General features: G+C 40.6%; 1 protein-coding gene across 2 annotated transcripts in view; it reads right to left on the bottom strand.

Annotated features, from left to right (window-relative positions):
• LOC117515354 (ethanolamine kinase 1-like) overlaps positions 1-17,560 on the bottom strand; it is a 144,430-nt gene extending 126,870 nt beyond the window's left edge. For both annotated transcript variants that reach the window (XM_034175872.1, XM_034175873.1), the window contains exon 1: positions 17,194-17,560. In XM_034175872.1, coding sequence (XP_034031763.1) covers positions 17,194-17,334 — 141 coding nt within the window. In that variant the 5' untranslated portion in view covers positions 17,335-17,560. The remainder of the gene's footprint in view (positions 1-17,193) is intronic.
• Positions 17,561-18,223: the final 663 nt, after the last annotated feature.

The following is an 18,223-nucleotide window of genomic DNA, read 5'->3' as shown; positions in this document are numbered from 1 at the left end:
GTACATTCATGACATGGCATGAATGAAAGAGTGCACTCTCATTATGTCTTATTATGTCTAGCCGGGTATATAAATAATTAATACAATCACCAGACACTGATAGATTAGATATTGGTGTATAATTAGTGAAAATCACTGGGTTGATATAAATAATAAATAAAAGGGGACCCAGTACAGAGCCCTGCAGTTAAATAACCGTGGTTAAATAAAAAATGAATGCACCTCACGGGATTCGAACCTGCAATTTACAAAAGCTCTGATTAACAGACGGAAACTTTACCACTGTACTACAATCACTGTCTCATTACAGGAGTGTGAAATAATTAAAATCAACAAGGAGATAAATGTATGTTATACAAAAAGAGAAATTAGATGATGTATGGACATGCATGTTGGGCCAGCCCGCAGCCTGCCGAGGTGCACTGTGTGCGGCCGCTGCAACCCAGTGCAAAGCTGAAAGTTGTTTTATGTCATTTCACATGAGAACAGCAGGCAGAGACATGCACCTCAGGAATGTTGTAAGTTCATGTCCTTCAAAACACGGTACGTGTTCCCCAGCTGGGATGTCCAGGAGCAGAGATCTCGACAGAGGCTGCTGTTGGCATCCACGCCCCCCTTTAGTGCCCAGACCAATGTGTCACTCTGTTTCTGTGTTATGTGGTCATTCATTTTAGTTATTTGTTATGTAATTGCGTATGTAGATGTCAGACTTACTTATATATCTGTCCTGACGGTGATCTCTGTGTTGTGACACGTCATGTGCAGTGACTCATCATTTCCAGCTGTCAGTGTGCTGCGATCAGCTGAGAGGCGGGTCGCCATGCTGTATATGCTCAGACATGGCTGTCCAGCTGCCATGTGATCATGTCTGTACATACAGTGGGGAAAATAAGTATTTGACCCCCAGTCAGTTTTGCAGGTTTTCCCACCTACAAAGAATGTAGAGGTCTGTAATTTTTATCGTAGGTACACTTCAACTGTGAGAGACAGAATAAAAAAAAAAAATCCACAAAATCACATTGTATGATTTAAATAATTAATTTGCATTTTATTGCATAAAATAAGTATTTAACCCCCAAGAAAAACAGAGCTTAACAATTGGTTCAGAAACATTTGTCTGCCATTACAGAGGTAATTCTTGACCAAGTTTTCACACACTGCAACAGAGATTTTGGTCCACTACTCCATACAGATCTTCTCCAAATTTTTCAGGTTTGGAGTTTCAGCTCCCTCCAAAGATTTTCTATTGAGTTCAGGTCTGGAGACTGGCCAGACCACTCCAGGACCTTGAAATGCTTCTTACGGAGCCCCTCCTTAGTTGCCCTGGCTGTGTGTTTGGGGTCATTGTCATGCTGGAAGACCCACCCATGACCCATCTTCAATGCTCTTACTGAGGGAAGGAGGTTGTTTGCCAAAATCTTGCAATACATGACCCCTTCCATCCTCCCTTCAATACGGTGCAGTCGTCCTGTCCCCTTTGCAGAAGAGCACCCCCAGAGTATGATGTTTCCACCCCCATGCTTCACGGTTGGGATCATTTTCTTGGGGTTGTGCGCAACCTCTAAACATGGTAAGTGGAGTTGATTCCAAAAAGCTCTATTCTGGTCTCATCTGACCACATAACCTTCTTCCATGCCTCCTCTGGATCATACAGATGGTCACTGGTGAACTTCAAACAGGCCTAGACATGTGCTGGCTTGAGCAGGGGGACCTTGCTGCCCTGCAGGATTTTAAACCATGACAGCATCATGTGTTACTAATGTAATCTTTGTGACTTTGGTCCCAGCTCTCTTCAGGTCATTGACCAGGTCCTCCTGTGTAGTTTTGAGCTTTCTCAGAATCATCCTTACCCCACAAAGTGAGATCTTGCATGGAATCTCAGACCGAGGGAGATTGACAGTCATCTTGTGTTTCTTCCACTTTCTAATAAATAATCATAACAGTTGTCTTCTACCAAGCTGCTGGCCTACTGTCCTGTAGTCCATCCCAGCCTTGTGCAGGTCTACAGTTTTGTCCCTGGTGTCCTTAGACAGCTCTTTGGTCTTGGCTATGGTGGACAGGTTGGAGTGTGGTTGATTGAGTGTGTGAACAGGTGTCTTTTATACAGGTAACAAGTTCAAACAGGTGCAATTAAAACAGGTAAAGAGTGCAGAATAAGAGGACTTCTTAAAGAAAAATTAACAGGTCTGTGAGAGCCAGAATTCTTGCTGGTTGATAGGGGGTCAAATACTTATTTTAAGCAAAAAAAAAAAAAAATTAATTAAATTAATTATTTGCAAATCATACAATGTGATTTTCTGGATTTTTTTTTTTTTTTTAGATTGTCTCTCACAGTTGAAGTGTACCTAGGATAAAAATTACAGACCTCTACATTCTTTGTAGGTGGGAAAATCTGCAAAACTGACAGGAGGTGAAATACGTATTTTCCCCACTGTTCATATAACAAGTATGTCACATGTGTTTTTGCTATGCCACACTCATGGGGAACTTAGACAAATTTCACATCCAGCTCGAAAATGATCGTCTGTTCACTATTTTCATGCTAAGAGCACAAATGGCCACACATTTTCTAAATGTCAAGCAAGTGGTGTTGAATGTTCGTGTGTGTCACTTGGAATTTGACCGACACCTGCCTCGAGAGGGATCGAATAGGCTGTCACAGGGCACTCTCTGTCTTTTAGCCGCTGGTGTGTGTGAATTGTAGTGATAGTTGTACAAGGCATTGGAGGCAGTTCCGATTTTTTCACGAATGGCATGCAATTCCTCCTTCGTGTGGTAGTCGGCTTCAGTTGTGTTACATATGAAGGGGCCTTCACAGTGAACATTAGGGATACAACTTTTTTAATTTTGTTCCTCAAAAGATGTTCCAGTATCATACTTAGATTAACGCATATGCATATGCAACTAAAGTGAACTCCCTTTTGAACTATTTTTAAAAATCTTCACCTATTAACCCATGTCTGTACTCTTGTGCAAAATGTGTTTGAATATGGGCAAGGTTGCAAAATGCATGTAGAAAGAAAAATACTCTATATAAAGAATTCGTAAAACTAAGGACTAAGGAGGCAGAAAATAGATATAAGAAATATAAAAATAAGTTAACTAATATTATAAGGGTATGTAGGAAGGAATACTGTCAGGCGTGGCACAAACCGAGTAGGACACAAATGCAAAACTCTCTCAAGCAGGCTGGTGTAAGAAAAGGGTTTAATTACCAAGCTGGGATTCGGTACACGGGAGGTCCAGCAGCGAAGCAAAGGTACAGACAGACTTGAGGCTGAGGCTTGGTCAAGGAAACAGGCTGAGGTCAAAATACATGGCGTGGTGGCAATCAAAGGCAAAAACAAAATCGTGGTCACGGACAAAGCGAGGTCAAATACCGGCAGGCTGAATACAGGGCTAAACAAGGCAAGGATGTGAGAGCTGGAAAGTGAAAACATTCAACAATCAAGCAAGGGACTGTGAGACTGTGAGGGTTTAAATAACTGGTGGTGTTATTAGTGAAATGAGATACAGGTGTCGGTGAAGGTTCTGGAAGGGGGCGTGACTAGTGAACAGAGATATGCATGAGACAAGATAGTGAAGGCAGGAAAACAGAGTGGGGTGATGAAACAGACAAAGATGCGTGAGCAGGTGCAAGAGCGGGAGTGAGTGAAAATGCAAAGCAGACTGAATCAAAGTGTGGGAGACAAAGACACAAGAGCTGGAGCAGGGGCAGTCAAAGAACAAGAGGCAATAACAGAAACCATGGACAGAATGCAGAACAACTATGACTGGTAACAAACTAACCCTGAACATAAGAACTGAATACACAAATGAGAAGAGCAAAACAAACAACTGAAAAACAGCGAATAAACAAACCCGGTGACTAGAGAATAATGCAATTAATAAAACAAGATAACAGATAAACAGAAAATGCAATACATAATTAAAAGAACACAACTGGATGAAAACTCTGGAGATAACCAATACCAGTGATTAAAGCATGATAAAGCAACACAAAATAAATGATAGAGTGCAATAAATAACTAAAGGAACATAACCAAAACCTGTGACCAAGGCATAATATACACAATGTGATGAGCAGAACTAAACTACAGCAACTTAACAAACCAAGAGTGAACAGATACAGAAGACAGAAGGATAAGAGAAACTAATGATAAGCTGAACATGAGAAGACATGGATAAAAACACAGAATACAAACGCAGATACGAGGCCATACTAATAACAGATGGCCCTAAAGGGCCGGATCATGACAAATACTATAGTAAGATATTATATAATAACAAAAATAATATCAAAGGAATATGGGATATATTAAATAGCATTATTAAAAATGGTACAAAACAGCAGAGCTATCCTCAATATTTCATTGATAACAATATCAGAAAGGAGAATATGTGTTGTGTGGGCCGCTGAAGAGGAGGTACTGCTGGCCCACCACCACCAGAGGGCGCCCTGCCTGGAGTGCGGGCTCCAGGCACCGGAGGGCGCTGCCGCCTCACAGGAGCAGCCAAGGTGACAGCCGTCACCTATCAACTGAGACAGCTGACATCCATCAGCGGAGGGGTATATCAGCTGGACGGCATCTCCACCTCATTGCCGAGATATCGCTCTACCACGGAGGTAACGAACTCAGCCAGCCATAAGGATTAATACCTTGTTGCTTGTGTGTAAAACAACTGAAGACTGAGAAGGACGTATTTGGATAAGTACTCTTGTTCCTACATTACAGTGTTGTGTCTGATTAGAGGTGGAGGTGGTGTTTTCCACCCCACGTGTTGTTGGGTGCAGCCGCACCCACATCTGACTGTTTCTGTTCCTCGCCAGCAGTACCGGATCCGACGAGCGGAGGCAGTGACCACCTGGGAGTTCGGGACTTGGCGGCTCCAGTATTCCCGGGGTTCGGTGGCGGAGGAAATCGGGTGGTTCCGGTTCGACTTGGACAGACGTCTCCTATCGTCGAGCCTGCCCACACGACACCGTTGGAATTCGACTTGTGACCGAAATTGTAATTTGTTGTGTTTGTTGTGCGTGTTCACAACAGTAAAGCTTTGTTATTTGACTTTCTTCATTGTCCGTTCATTTGCGCCCCCTGTTGTGGGTCCGTGTTCCTCACTTTCCCCAACAATATGGATGAGGTGGTTAATGGCTTTAATAATTTTTTTGTGATGCCATATATCATAAATTACATTCAGTTGGAATATTCATAGACCTTAAAAAAGCTTTCGACACAATCAATCATGATATATTAATCAATAAACTTGAACGGTATGGGATCAGGGGATTAGGGGATTAGAAGCATTTCAGTTCTGAACAAAGTTAAATACATTATGGACCACAATTCACTCCACATTCTCTATTGCTCACTGATCTTACCATATTTACACTATTGTGCAGAGGTCTGGGGCAATAATTATAAATGTACAGCACAACCATTATTCATACTGCAGAAAAGAGCTATAAGAATAATTCATAATACTGGTTATAGAGACCACACAAATTCACTATTCTTAAAATCAAAAATTTTTAAATTTACTGATCTGGTTCATTTTCAATCAGTACAAATCGTGTATAAAGCAATAAACAATTTACTTCCTGGGAATATTAAAAACATGTTCTTTAATAGAGTAGGGGATTATAATCTGAGGGGGGAGTTTAACTTAAAACATCAGTGGGCACGTACAACATTAAAAGGTTTTTGTATTTCTGTTTGTGGAGTGAGGATGTGGAACAGATTGAGGGTGGAGCTCAAGCAATGTCCAAGCATGAACCAGTTTAAGCAGCGGTATAGGTAGATGGTTTTTTCTAGGTATAAGGAGGAGGAAGGGTGTTGAGGGTTAGGGTGTTTTGTTGATCATTGTTTAGTTGTGTGCACTTTGTTTTTCTATCTTGTAAATATGTAGTATAAAATCACATGCATTGCATATGTATGTAGGTATGTGTATATGTAGGTATGTGTATATATGTATGTATCTACACTAGAGATGTTTATGATGACGGGACTTGAGTTTGTGTTGTGTTAAATGTGTTTGTAGCATGGCCCAAGCAGAGGGTCACCCCTTAGAGTCTGGTCTGCTTGAGGTTTCTTCCTCAATACATCGGAGGGAGTTTCCTTACCACTGTCGCCTGTGTGCTTGCTCTGGGGGTTGGTAATGAGTATATATGCATGTTTGTATGTATAAGGGGTGTGCGTTTATAAGCTTTGCTTCTGCTCACCCCCTTTTGATCACACATGTCACGGTGGAATTGTCTTGTGTATCAGTTTTTTTGTTACTTTTGAGTTTGTGTGCCAAATAAATTCATTCATTCATTCATTCAAGGTTGCGCAGCACTCTTGGTTTTCAGTAAATTCTTACCATTTGTAAGACTTCAGTGGTGATTTTCTGTGAATTTTCTCTGTGAATTCTCTGTGAATTTTCAGACCATTTGTCTGACTTAGTGCTTAGCTCAGATAAGATCATTATAGTGGGTGATTTTTAACATCCACATAGATGCTGAGAATGACAGCCTCAACACTGCATTTAATCTATTATTAGATTCAGTTGGCTTCGCTCAAAATGTAAATGAGCCCACCCACCATTTTAACCGCACTTTAGATCTTGTTCTGACATATGGCATAGAAATTGAAGACTTAACAGTATTCCCTGAAAACCCCCTGTTGTCTGATCATTTCTTAATAACATTTACATTTACTTTAATGGACTACCCAGCAGTGGGGAATAAGTTTCATTACAGTAGAAGTCTTTCTGAAAGTGCTGTAACTAGGTTTAAGGATATGATTCATTCCTTGTTATGTTCTTCAATGCCATATACCAACACAGTGCAGAGTAGCTACCTAAACTCTGTGAGTGAGATAGATTATCTCATTAATAGCTTTACATCCTCACTGACCACAACTTTGGATGCTGTAACTCCTCTGAAAAAGAGAGCCTTAAATCAGAAATGCTTGACTCCATGGTATAACCCACAAACTCGCAGCTTAAAGCAGATAACCAGTAAGCTGGAGAGGAAATGGCATCTCACTAATTTAGAAGATCTTCAATTAGCCTGGAAAAAGAGTCTGTTGCTCTATAAAAAAGCCCTCCGTAAAGCTAGGACATCTTACTATTCATCACTAATTGAAGAAAATAAGAACAACCCCAGGTTTCTTTTCAGCACTGTAGCCAGGCTGACAAAGAGTCAGAGCTCTATTGAGCCGAGTATTCCTTTAACTTTAACTAGTAATGACTTCATGACTTTCTTTGCAAATAAAATTTTAACTATTAGAGAAAAAATGATTCATAACCATCCCTAAGACATATCTTTATGTTCAGCTGCCTTCAGTAATGCTGGTATTTGTTTAGACTCTTTCTCTCCGATTGTTCTGTCTGAGTTATTTTCATTAGTTACTTCCTCCAAACCATCAACATGTCTATTAGACCCCATTCATACCAGGCTGCTCAAGGAAGCCCTACCATTAGTTAATGCTTCGATCTTAAATATGATCAATCTATCTTTATTAGTTGGCTATGTACCACAGGCTGTTAAGGTGGCAGTAATTAAACCATTACTTAAAAAGCCATCACTTGACCCAGCTATCTTAGCTAATTATAGGCCAATCTCCAACCTTCCTTTTCTCTCAAAAATTCTTGAAAGGGTAGTTGTAAAACAGCTAACTGATCATCTGCAGAGGAATGGTCTATTTGAAGAGTTTCATACAGGTTTCAGAATTCATCATAGTACAGAAACAGCATTAGTGAAGGTTACAAATGATCTTCTTATGGCCTCAGACAGTGGACTCATCTCTGTGCTTGTCCTGTTAGACCTCAGTGTAGCTTTTGATACTGCTGACCATAAAATTTTATTACAGAGATTAGAGCACACCATAGGTATTAAAGGCACTGCACTGCAGTGGTGTGAATCATATTTATCTAATAGATTACAATTTGTTCATGTAAATAAGGAGTCTTCTTCACAGACTAAGGTTAATTATGGAGTTCCACAAGGTTCTGTGCTAGGACCAATTTTATTCACTTTATACATGCTTCCCTTAGGCAGTGCTATTAGAAAGCATTGCTTAAATTTTCATTGTTACGCAGATGATACCCAGCTTTATCTATCCATGAAGCCAGAGGACACACACCAATTAGTTAAACTGCAGGAATGTCTTTCAGACATAAAGACATGGACGACCTCTAATTTCCTGCTTTTAATTTCAGATAAAACTGAAGTTATTGTACTTGGCCCCACAAATCTTAGAAACATGGTGTCTAACCAGATCCTTACTCTGGATGGCATTACCCTGACCTCCAGTAACACTGTGAGAAATCTTGGAGTCATTTTTGATCAGGATATGTCCTTCAATGTGCATATTAAGCAAATATGTAGGACTGCTTTTTTGCATTTGTGCAATATCTCTAAAATTAGAAAGGTCTTGTCTCAGAGTGATGCTGAAAAGCTAATTCATGCATTTATTTCTTCTAGGCTGGACTACTGTAATTCATTATTATCAGGTTGTCCTAAAAGTTCCATGAAAAGCCTTCAGTTAAGTGCTAAATTACATTAAAATAACAGTTAAATGCTGCAGCTAGAGTACTGACAGGGACTAGAAGGAGAGAACATATTTCACCCATATTGGCCTCTCTTCATTGGCTCCCTGTTAATTCCAGAATAGAATTTAAAATTCTTCTTCTTACTTATAAGGTTTTGAATAATCAGGTCCCATCTTATCTTAGGGACCTCATAGTACCATATCACCCCAATAGAGCGCTTCGCTCTCAGACTGCAGGCTTACTTGTAGTTCCTAGGGTTTGTAAGAGTAAAATGGGAGGCAGAGCCTTCAGCTTTCAGGCTCCTCTCCTGTGGAACCAGCTCCCAATTCAGATCAGGGAGACAGACACCCTCTCTACTTTTAAGATTAAGCTTAAAACTTTCCTTTTTGAAAAAGCTTATAGTTAGGGCTGGATCAGGTTACCCTGAACCATCCCTTAGTTATGCTGCTATAGACCTAGACTGCTGGGGAGTTTCCCATGATGCACCCAGTGTTTCTTTTTATTCATCTCTTTTTGCTCTGTATGCACCACTCTGCTTTTAATCATTGGTGATTGATCTCTGCTCTCTTCCACAGCATGTCTTTTTCCTGATTCTCTCCTCTCAGCCCCAACCAGTTCCAACAGTAGACTGCCCCTCCCTGTGCCTGGTTCTGCTGGAGATTTCTTCCTGTTAAAAGGAAGTTTTTTTTTCCCCCACTGTCGCCAAGTGCTGGCTCATAGGGGGTTGTTTTGACCGTTGGGGTTTTTCTGTAATTATTGTATGGCTTTTGCCTTACAATATAAAGCGCCTTGGGGCAACTGTTTGTTGTGATTTGGCGCTATATAAATAAAATTTATTTGATTTTTATTTGATTAAATTGCATTACTGAGTCATCATGGTTTTTTCCTTTTTTTGGTTATTATTCAACCAGTGTTCTAGTTCTTGGAAATCCACAACATGCAACAGAGTATCAAGCTATTCATAGGTGAACTTTTTAAATCACCCACCCCCCAAATATATATATATATATATATATATATATATATATATATATATATATATATATATATATATATACACTCAACAAAAATATAAACGCAACAATTTTGGTTTGCTCTCATTTTGTATGAGATGAACTCAAAGATCTAAAACTTTTTCCACATACACAATATCACCATTTCCCTCAAATATTGTTCACAAACCAGTCTAAATCTGTGATAGTCAGCACTTCTACTTTGCTGAGATAATCCATCCCACCTCACAGGTGTGCCATATCAAGATGCTGATTAGACACCATGATTAGTGCACAGGTGTGCCTTAGACTGTCCACAATAAAAGGCCACTCTGAAAGGTGCAGTTTTGTTTTATTGGGGGGGATACCAGTCAGTATCTGGTGTGACCACCATTTGCCTCATGCAGTGCAACACATCTCCTTCGCATAGAGTTGATCAGGTTGTCAATTGTGGCCTGTGGAATGTTGGTCCACTCCTCTTCAATGGCTGTGCAAAGTTGCTGAATATTGGCAGGAACTGGTACACGTTGTCATATTTTCCGGCAGATTTCACTTTTAACAAGAGAATTTGTCATGGAACGCCGCGTCACGACCGATTCGCTGATGAAGCGAGACAAAGGAACACCTCCGTTTTGGAGTGTTAGAGGACAAGTTTGGACATGCCTATCTCGGCTTGAGAACTTGTGGAGAGCTGGACATGTCCTCTAACACACCAAAACGGAGGTGTTCCTTTGTCTCGCTTCATCAGCGAATCGGTCGTGACGCGCGAAGCCTCCGCGCGGCTTTCCATGACAAAACCTCTGGAGCATGGAGCATGTTTTTGGCTGTCAAAAAAGCTTCCACGAATGCCACGTACCACCCTCATTTCGCCTCATGTCGTGGAGGTCGCAACTGAGCGTGTTGATCCGTCTTGATTAGTGGTGATCCTTAATAGAGCATGACAGCGGTCTTCTCTGACGTGCGCCCAATTAAACCCTGCTACACTGCATTCAGTTTCATTGCTGCAGTATGCTGAAGAAGGACAGCGACGCCAAGTCTGCTAAAAGTCTCATTCCAGTGCACCTCAGCACGCTCCTGCAGGTATTCCACCTGCTGCATGTGCCTGATGTGTGGGAAAACGCGCGAGACGAGAGCCACGTGGAGCTACACATCTGGCTCTCAGTCTCCTCCTCCTCTCTGCACCACTCCATGGCACAGAGCCCAACAAAGCATGCAGTCTCAAAGATGTTCTGCTGTGGCGCAAACTGGAGCGATCTGAATTGGTCAGCAGCTGATGGATGAATATGGATGTGTGAGTGGAGACAATTTACCTCATTCACAACGTGACAGAACTTAACGATGCACTGTTATGCGCGATAGCGTACAAGAACTTATTCTTGACCGTGCGTAATGGGTCCTGATAATTCTCCAGCAACACGTGCCATTAATCGTAACACGTGGTAACAGGTTGCAGCAGTTCCCGAGGACACCTGACGCCTCTGCCTCAAATCATCACATTTGTGATCAGCGGCCAAGAATTTGTACTTTGTGGCATTTGTGACTTGTCGTCATTATGTGTAAACACACCTTTAGGAATCCCAACATGATTCTCTAGCCTATCAAGTAGAATATGATGATCCATTGTATCAAACGCAGCACTAAGATCTAACAGCACCAGAACTGTAGTGGTGTCTGAATCCATTGCAAGCAGAAGATCATTAACCACTTTAGTGAGAGCCGTCTCTGTGGAATGATATGTTCTCAATGCACGCTGTAGTGGCTCAAAGAGATTATTCTCAGTAAGATGGTCCACGAGTTGCTGTGAAACCACTTCTTCTTTTAGAGCAAAATGATAGATTTGATATTGGGCTATAATTTTTCAATACACTTGGGTCAATATTACATTTCTAAAGTAATGGTATAATCACTGCATTTGAAACATTAACAGAGGTTAAAGAGAGATTAATAATTTCCCACACAATAGGCCCAAGAGTGGGCCACAGGTCCTTAAACAGTTTTGTTGGTATAGGGTTGAACAGGCAGGTTGTGCTTTTAGCAGAAGTTAGAAGTTTCATCACCCAGTGAAATAATATCAAATTCTGTAGTGATGGCACCCACCTCAATAACAGGGTGTAGTGGCCGGACTAAGGCATGCTGGGATATATTTAACCTAATGTCATCTAATTTATTCTTGAAATAATTTAAGAAATCCTAGGCTGTAAAACGAGAGCAACTTACAGGCGGTTCTCCATGAATACAGTAGTGTTCAGAATAATAGTAGTGTTAAGTGACTAAAAAGATTAATCCAGGTTTTGAGTATATTTCTTATTGTTACATGGGAAACAAGGTACCAGTAGATTCAGTAGATTCTCACAAATCCAACAAGACCAATCATTCATGATATGCACACTCTTAAGGCTATGAAATTGGGCTATTAGTAAAAAAAAAGTAGAAAAGGGGGTGTTCACAATAATAGTAGTGTGGCATTCAGTCAGTGAGTTCATCAGTTTTGTGAAACAAACAGGTGTGAATCAGGTGTCCCCTATTTAAGGATGAAGCCAGCACCTGTTGAACATGCTTTTCTCTTTGAAAGTGAGGAAAATGGGATGTTCAAGACATTGTTCAGAAGAACAGTGTAGTTTGATTAAAAAGTTGTTTGGAGAGGGGAAAACTTATACACAGGTGCAAAAAAAATTATAGGCTGTTCATCTACAATGATCTCCAATGCTTTAAAATGGAAAAAAAAAACAAAAAACAGAGAGGCACGAAAGAAAATGGAAAACAACCATAAAAATGGATAGAAGAATAACCAGAATGGCAAAGGCTCACCCATTGATCAGCTCCAGGATGATCAAAGACAGTCTGGAGTTACCTGTAAGTGCTGTGACAGTTAGAAGACACCTGTGTGAAGCTAATTTATTTGCAAGAATCCCCTGCAAGGTCCCTCTGTTAAATAAAAGATGTGCAGAAGAGGTTACAATTTGCCAAAGAACACATCAACTGGTCTAAAGAGAAATGGAGGAATATTTTGTGGCCTGATGAGAGTAAAATGGTACTTTTTGGGTCCAAGGGCCACAGACAGTTTGTGAGACAACCCCCGAACTCTGAATTCAAGCCACAGTTCACAATGAAGACAGTGAAGCATGGTGGTGCAAGCATAATGATATGGGCATGTTTCTCCTACTATGGTGTTGGGCCTATATATCGCATACCAGGTATCATGGATCAGTTTGGATCTGTCAAAATACTTGAAGAGGTCATGTTGACTTATGCTGAAGAGGACATGCCCTTGAAATGGGTGTTTCAACAAGACAATGACCCCAAGCACACTAGTAAACGAGCAAAATCTTGGTTCCAAACCAACAAAATTAATGCCTCGCAGATGTGAAGAAATCATGAAAAACTGTGGTTATACAACTAAATACTAGTTTAGTGATTCACAGGATTGCTAAAAAAGCAGTTTTAACATAATAGTTTTGAGTTTGTAGCGTCAACAGCAGATGCTACTATTATTGTGAACACCCCCTTTCCTACTTTTTTTTACTAATAGCCCAATTTCATAGCCTTAAGAGTGTGCATATCATGAATGCTTGGTCTTGTTGGATTTGTTAGAATGTACTGAATCTACTGGTACCTTGTTTCCCATGTAACAATAGGAAATATACTCAAAACCTGGATTAATCTTTTTAGTCACATAGTACTACTATTATTCTGAACACTACTGTATGTGTTACCACTGTGGCAAACAGGAACTTTGCATTGTTTGGTTTTTTTAATCAAATCAGAGTAGAAGGCCCACTTTATAACCAGTAGTGCATGCATATAGGCTAGAATAGCATCACGCCACAAGAGGTGGAACACTTCTAATTTTGAACAAATATGATGCACACACATCTTAGATCATCCCGTCTGAGAATTATCCCCACATCAAGCCATATTATTATAGATATTTGTAATGCAATGGAAAAAAGAGATGGACCTTCGCAGCAGCTACAACTCTGGCTGACTGCAGCAAGTAAAAAACAAAACATATCAGCACCCGAGCTGTCATTCAAAGCTGCCACACCTCCAATCTTGTAAGATTACTGGGCTTTATGGAATGTGAGAATGAACATCATGTTTGAAAGACAATAACTACATATTTAAGTTGTATCACTAGATTTGATCTTACATGTATTTTGATCTAAGATATTTTATCTTGCTTCAGCAGAGTACTGAGTAACAGTACTTTCAAAGATGATGACAATAACTATTCTTTTCCCACAAAAAACAAACAAACAAACAGAACACAGCACTCATGCCCGGTGTCAAAGCAATGGCCAAAATACTGTATGTATGGACATTTCAGAGGAAGCAAATTTGCATTTTACATGACAATATTAACCAAGCTTGCAATTTGATGGGGTGCAGTGGTGGTCTGGAAGTGGAGGCACTGATGATATTATACAAAGGCCACAGTCTGCAACATTCTTTAAGTCCTAAACTTTTCAGTTTCAATATCTTCTTCAAGGTCTTCAAATACGGACCTTTGTGAGAGCTGATCATGTTAGTATATGGACATTGATTCAAGTCTGCAGGAACTGCCTTTGGCAGGCTACACGCTCATGTTTTCAACAACAGAGACATTCGACATGAGACAAAACTCCTCATCTACAGAGCTGTAGTCATGTTACCCCTCCTGTACAGATCAGGGACCTGGACCACCTACCGCCAGCACCTGAAGACCCTCGAGCAATTCCACCAACATTGCCTGAGGAGTATCCTCTTCATCAGGTGGGAAGACTGCCACACCAGAACCAGCATCCAGACTGAAGCCATGCTACAGAGTATCGAGTGTGTCATCATCAAGAACCAGCTTCGGTGGGTGGGTCACACTGTCAGGTTGGATGACAGCCAACTTCCCAAGAAGATCTTCTACTCTCAGCTGAGGAAAGGAAAACAGTCCAGAGGAGGGCGGGAGAAACATTACAAGGACCTCCTGAAGCACAACCTGAAGAGCTACTGCATCGACTGGAAGACCTGGGATGAATGAAGAAGGGACCAAGCCAGCTGGTCAGACGCAATCCATACTGGATTGGAAGTCTTGAACTAACAACACAGAGGAGAATGAGGAAGGAAAGAGAGCAAGATCCTGACTAGCAGAAGCTTCCCACAGCAACCATGTGCAGCGGCTGTTAGAAACACTGTTCGTCAAGACTGAGCCTGTTCCATCATCCCACTATCCCATTCAGGAATCGACCAAGAAACTCTCTTCCTTGCCACTGAGGGATAGCCATGGCAAGTACAGGGACAGCAGAGGTGTATATAGCCTGAAACTATGTGACAGAGTGGATATTGTACTACACAGTATACAATTTTGTTTGTAATTTTAATAGTTTTATTGATAAAGCATGTTCAATTTTAAATATACTGCTACGGTTAGCAATGTCAAGTAGAACTCAATATGCAGGCAGCAATGAGACAATAATTTAATGATAACATTTAATAATCCAGTTGTGACAAACAATCCAACCAAACGATGTGCAAGGATTAGAATCAAAATGAGGCCAAACAAAACACAACACAGAGTACAAAGGAATGAACAAAGCTAACAACAGATAAAAACAGCAGGTGACTATATTATCACAGTGCTTACAATATCAAACAGCAAACAGCAGGAGGTACCAATGTGACACAACTGGCAAACAAACAGGGGAAAAGGTGTGGCTTGAATGCAAAACAAACTAATGAACAATAGGTGATTGAAATCAGGGGAAGCAGGAAAAACAGACACAGATGACTAATTTAATTTTTAATTTAATTTAACCTTTATTTAAACAGATTGGTCCCATTGAGATAGAGATCGCTTTTGCAAGGGAGACCTGGGCAATTCTTAAATTTTCTAATTCACCTAACCTGCATGTCTTTAAATGTGGGAGGAAACTGGAGCACCCAGAGGAAACCCACGCAAACACAGGGAGAACATGCAAACACCACACATAAAGGCCATAGGTGGGAATCGATCATATGACCTTCTTGCTGTGAGGCAACAGTGCTAACCACTAAGCCTAAACTAAACAGACATCTGGAGGTGAGTAGAAATAAAACCTAATATTAAAACGTAACGAAAAACATAGGACTCGCAAAGCCAAAATACAACCCCAATTCCAGTGAAGTTGGGACATTGTGTAAAATGTGAATAAAACAGAATACAATGATTTGCAAATCCTCTTCAACCTATATTCAATTTAATGTTCAAACTGATAAACTTTATTGTTTTTGTGCAAATATTTGCTTATTTTGAAATGGATGCCTGCAACACGTTTCAAAAAAGCTGGGACAGTGGTATGTTTACCAGTGTGTTACATCACCTTTCCTTCTAACAACACTCAATAAGCATTTGGGAACTGAGGATACTAATTGTTGAAGCTTTGTAGGTGGAATTCTTTCCCATCCTGGCTTGATGTACGACTTCAGTTGTTCAACAATCCGGGGTCTCTGTTGTCGTATTTTGCGCTTCATAATGCGCCGCACATTTTCAATGGGTGACAGGTCTGGACTGCAGGCAGGCCAGTCTAGTACCCGCATTCTTTTACTATGAAGCCACGCTGTTGTAACACGTGCAGAATGTGGCTTGCATTGTCTTGCTGAAATAAGCAGGGACATCCCTGAAAAAGACGTTGTTTGGATGGCAGCATGTGTTGCTCCAAAACCTGGATGTACCTTTCAGCATTGATGGTGCCATCACAGATGTGTAAGTTGCCCATGCCATGGGTACTAACACACCCTCATACCATCACAGATGTTGGCTTTTGAACTTTGCGCTGGTAACAATCCGGATGGTCTTTTTCCTCTTTTGTCTGGAGGACACGACGTCCATGATTTCCAAAAACAATTTGAAATGTGGACTCATCAGACCACAGCACACTTTTCCACTTTGCATTCGTCCATTTCAAATAAGCTCAGGCCCAGAGAAGGCGGCGGTGTTTCTGGATGTTGTTGATGTATGGCTTACATGGTAGAGTTTTAACTTGCACTTGTACATGTACATGTAACGAACTGTGTTAACTGACAATGGTTTTCTGAAGTGTTCCTGAGCCCACGCGGTAAGATCCTTTACACAATGATGTCGGTTCTTAATGCAGTGCTTAATGCAGGTCACGGGCATTCAATGTTGGATTTTGGCCTTGCCGCTTACATGTAGAAAGTTCTCCAGATTCTCAGAATCTTCTGATTATATTATGGACTGTAGATGATGGAATCCCTAAATTCCTTGCAATTGAACATTGAGAAACATTGTTCTTAAACTGTTGGGCAATTTTTTTAATGCAGTTGTTCACAAAATGGTGATCTTTGCTTGTGAATGGCTGAGGCATTTGGGGATGCTCCTTTTATACCCAATCATGAGTGTCCTCAGTTCCCAAACACTTATTGAGTGTTGTTTGAAGGAAAGGTGGTAAACATACCACTGTCCCAGCTTTTTTGAAACGTGCTGCAGGCATCCATTTCAAAATGAGCAAATATTTGCACAAAAACAGTAAAGTTTATCAGTTTGAACATTAAATATCTTGTCTTTGTGGTGTATTCAGTTGAGTATAGATTGAAGAGGATTTGCAAATCATTATATTCTGTTTTTATTTACATTTTACACAACGTACCAACTTCATTGGAATTGGGGTTGTATGTACTGTAAAAGACATTTACTTACCTTCATCTGAATGTCGTGGGCATTCCAGTGAGGACGGAGTCTGCTGAGGAGCTCCAGGATGCCTCTATGAGGTTCAAGTTCATCAACATGAACATCGACATGGAGAAGAGGATCTCTAGCAACAAACACACCACTCTCCATCTTCAAAAATGCAGATCAAAGATACTGATAATGTCCAGATTTAAACATTGATCATCAGTCCGGCTTTGTATTACTTCAGCAACCCAAATCCAAAAATCAAGGATTTTGAGGAAATGCCAAGGAGAGTTTATGCTCCTAACAACAAACTTATTAACAGACAGAAAAAAGGCAGATGCCTGAATAGGCTCGGTGAGCTCCACAAAGTGGTTTAAAGCTGAATGTGTCAATCATATGGACACAGCTTTGTCCTCATTTATTAGTGGAACTAATCATCCATTGACACTGTAACCCAGGTTGCAGGGGCCAATGTTCATGTGGACATCGTCATGCCCATTGCAACAACATGTGATTCAGTTTACAGATTAACCTCCAGTGGTTGGAGCACAACTCGCACACCTTCTGTCGTTCAGGAATCAAGTTTTCAGAGTTAATATTAATTCAATCTGCAATTACAAGTCGACAGATAAGCAGAAATTGTTTAGAAACCGAGCAATTAATGTTTCATTCACACCCTTACGTACCTGTTTCCAGATTCAAAAAAACTGACTGTACAACTTCAATACTGATATTTACAGACTTCAAATGTTAAGTCACTTAAAAGAAAATATTCATATTGGAAATCCCTTAAAGCAGCCTTTTCTATCAGCCTTGAACGACACTTTCTTTCGGTCAAATCTGCCATGTGTTTATCTAAAACAGGAGCTCATTAAGTGTCTGAGGGGCACCATCTCTCTCTCTCTCTCTCTCTCTCTCTCTCTCTCTCTCTCTCTCTCTCTCTCTCTCTCTCTCTCTCTCTCTCTAACACACACACACACACACACACACACACACACACACACACACACACACACACACACACACACACACACACACACACACACACACACAC

The sequence above is a fragment of the Thalassophryne amazonica genome, chromosome 8 (genome assembly GCF_902500255.1).
Source record: "Thalassophryne amazonica chromosome 8, fThaAma1.1, whole genome shotgun sequence".
NCBI classification, from domain to species: domain Eukaryota; kingdom Metazoa; phylum Chordata; class Actinopteri; order Batrachoidiformes; family Batrachoididae; genus Thalassophryne; species Thalassophryne amazonica.
The sequence above is the reverse complement of the archived record's forward strand: the minus strand, read 5'-3'. Positions and strand labels throughout refer to the sequence as shown.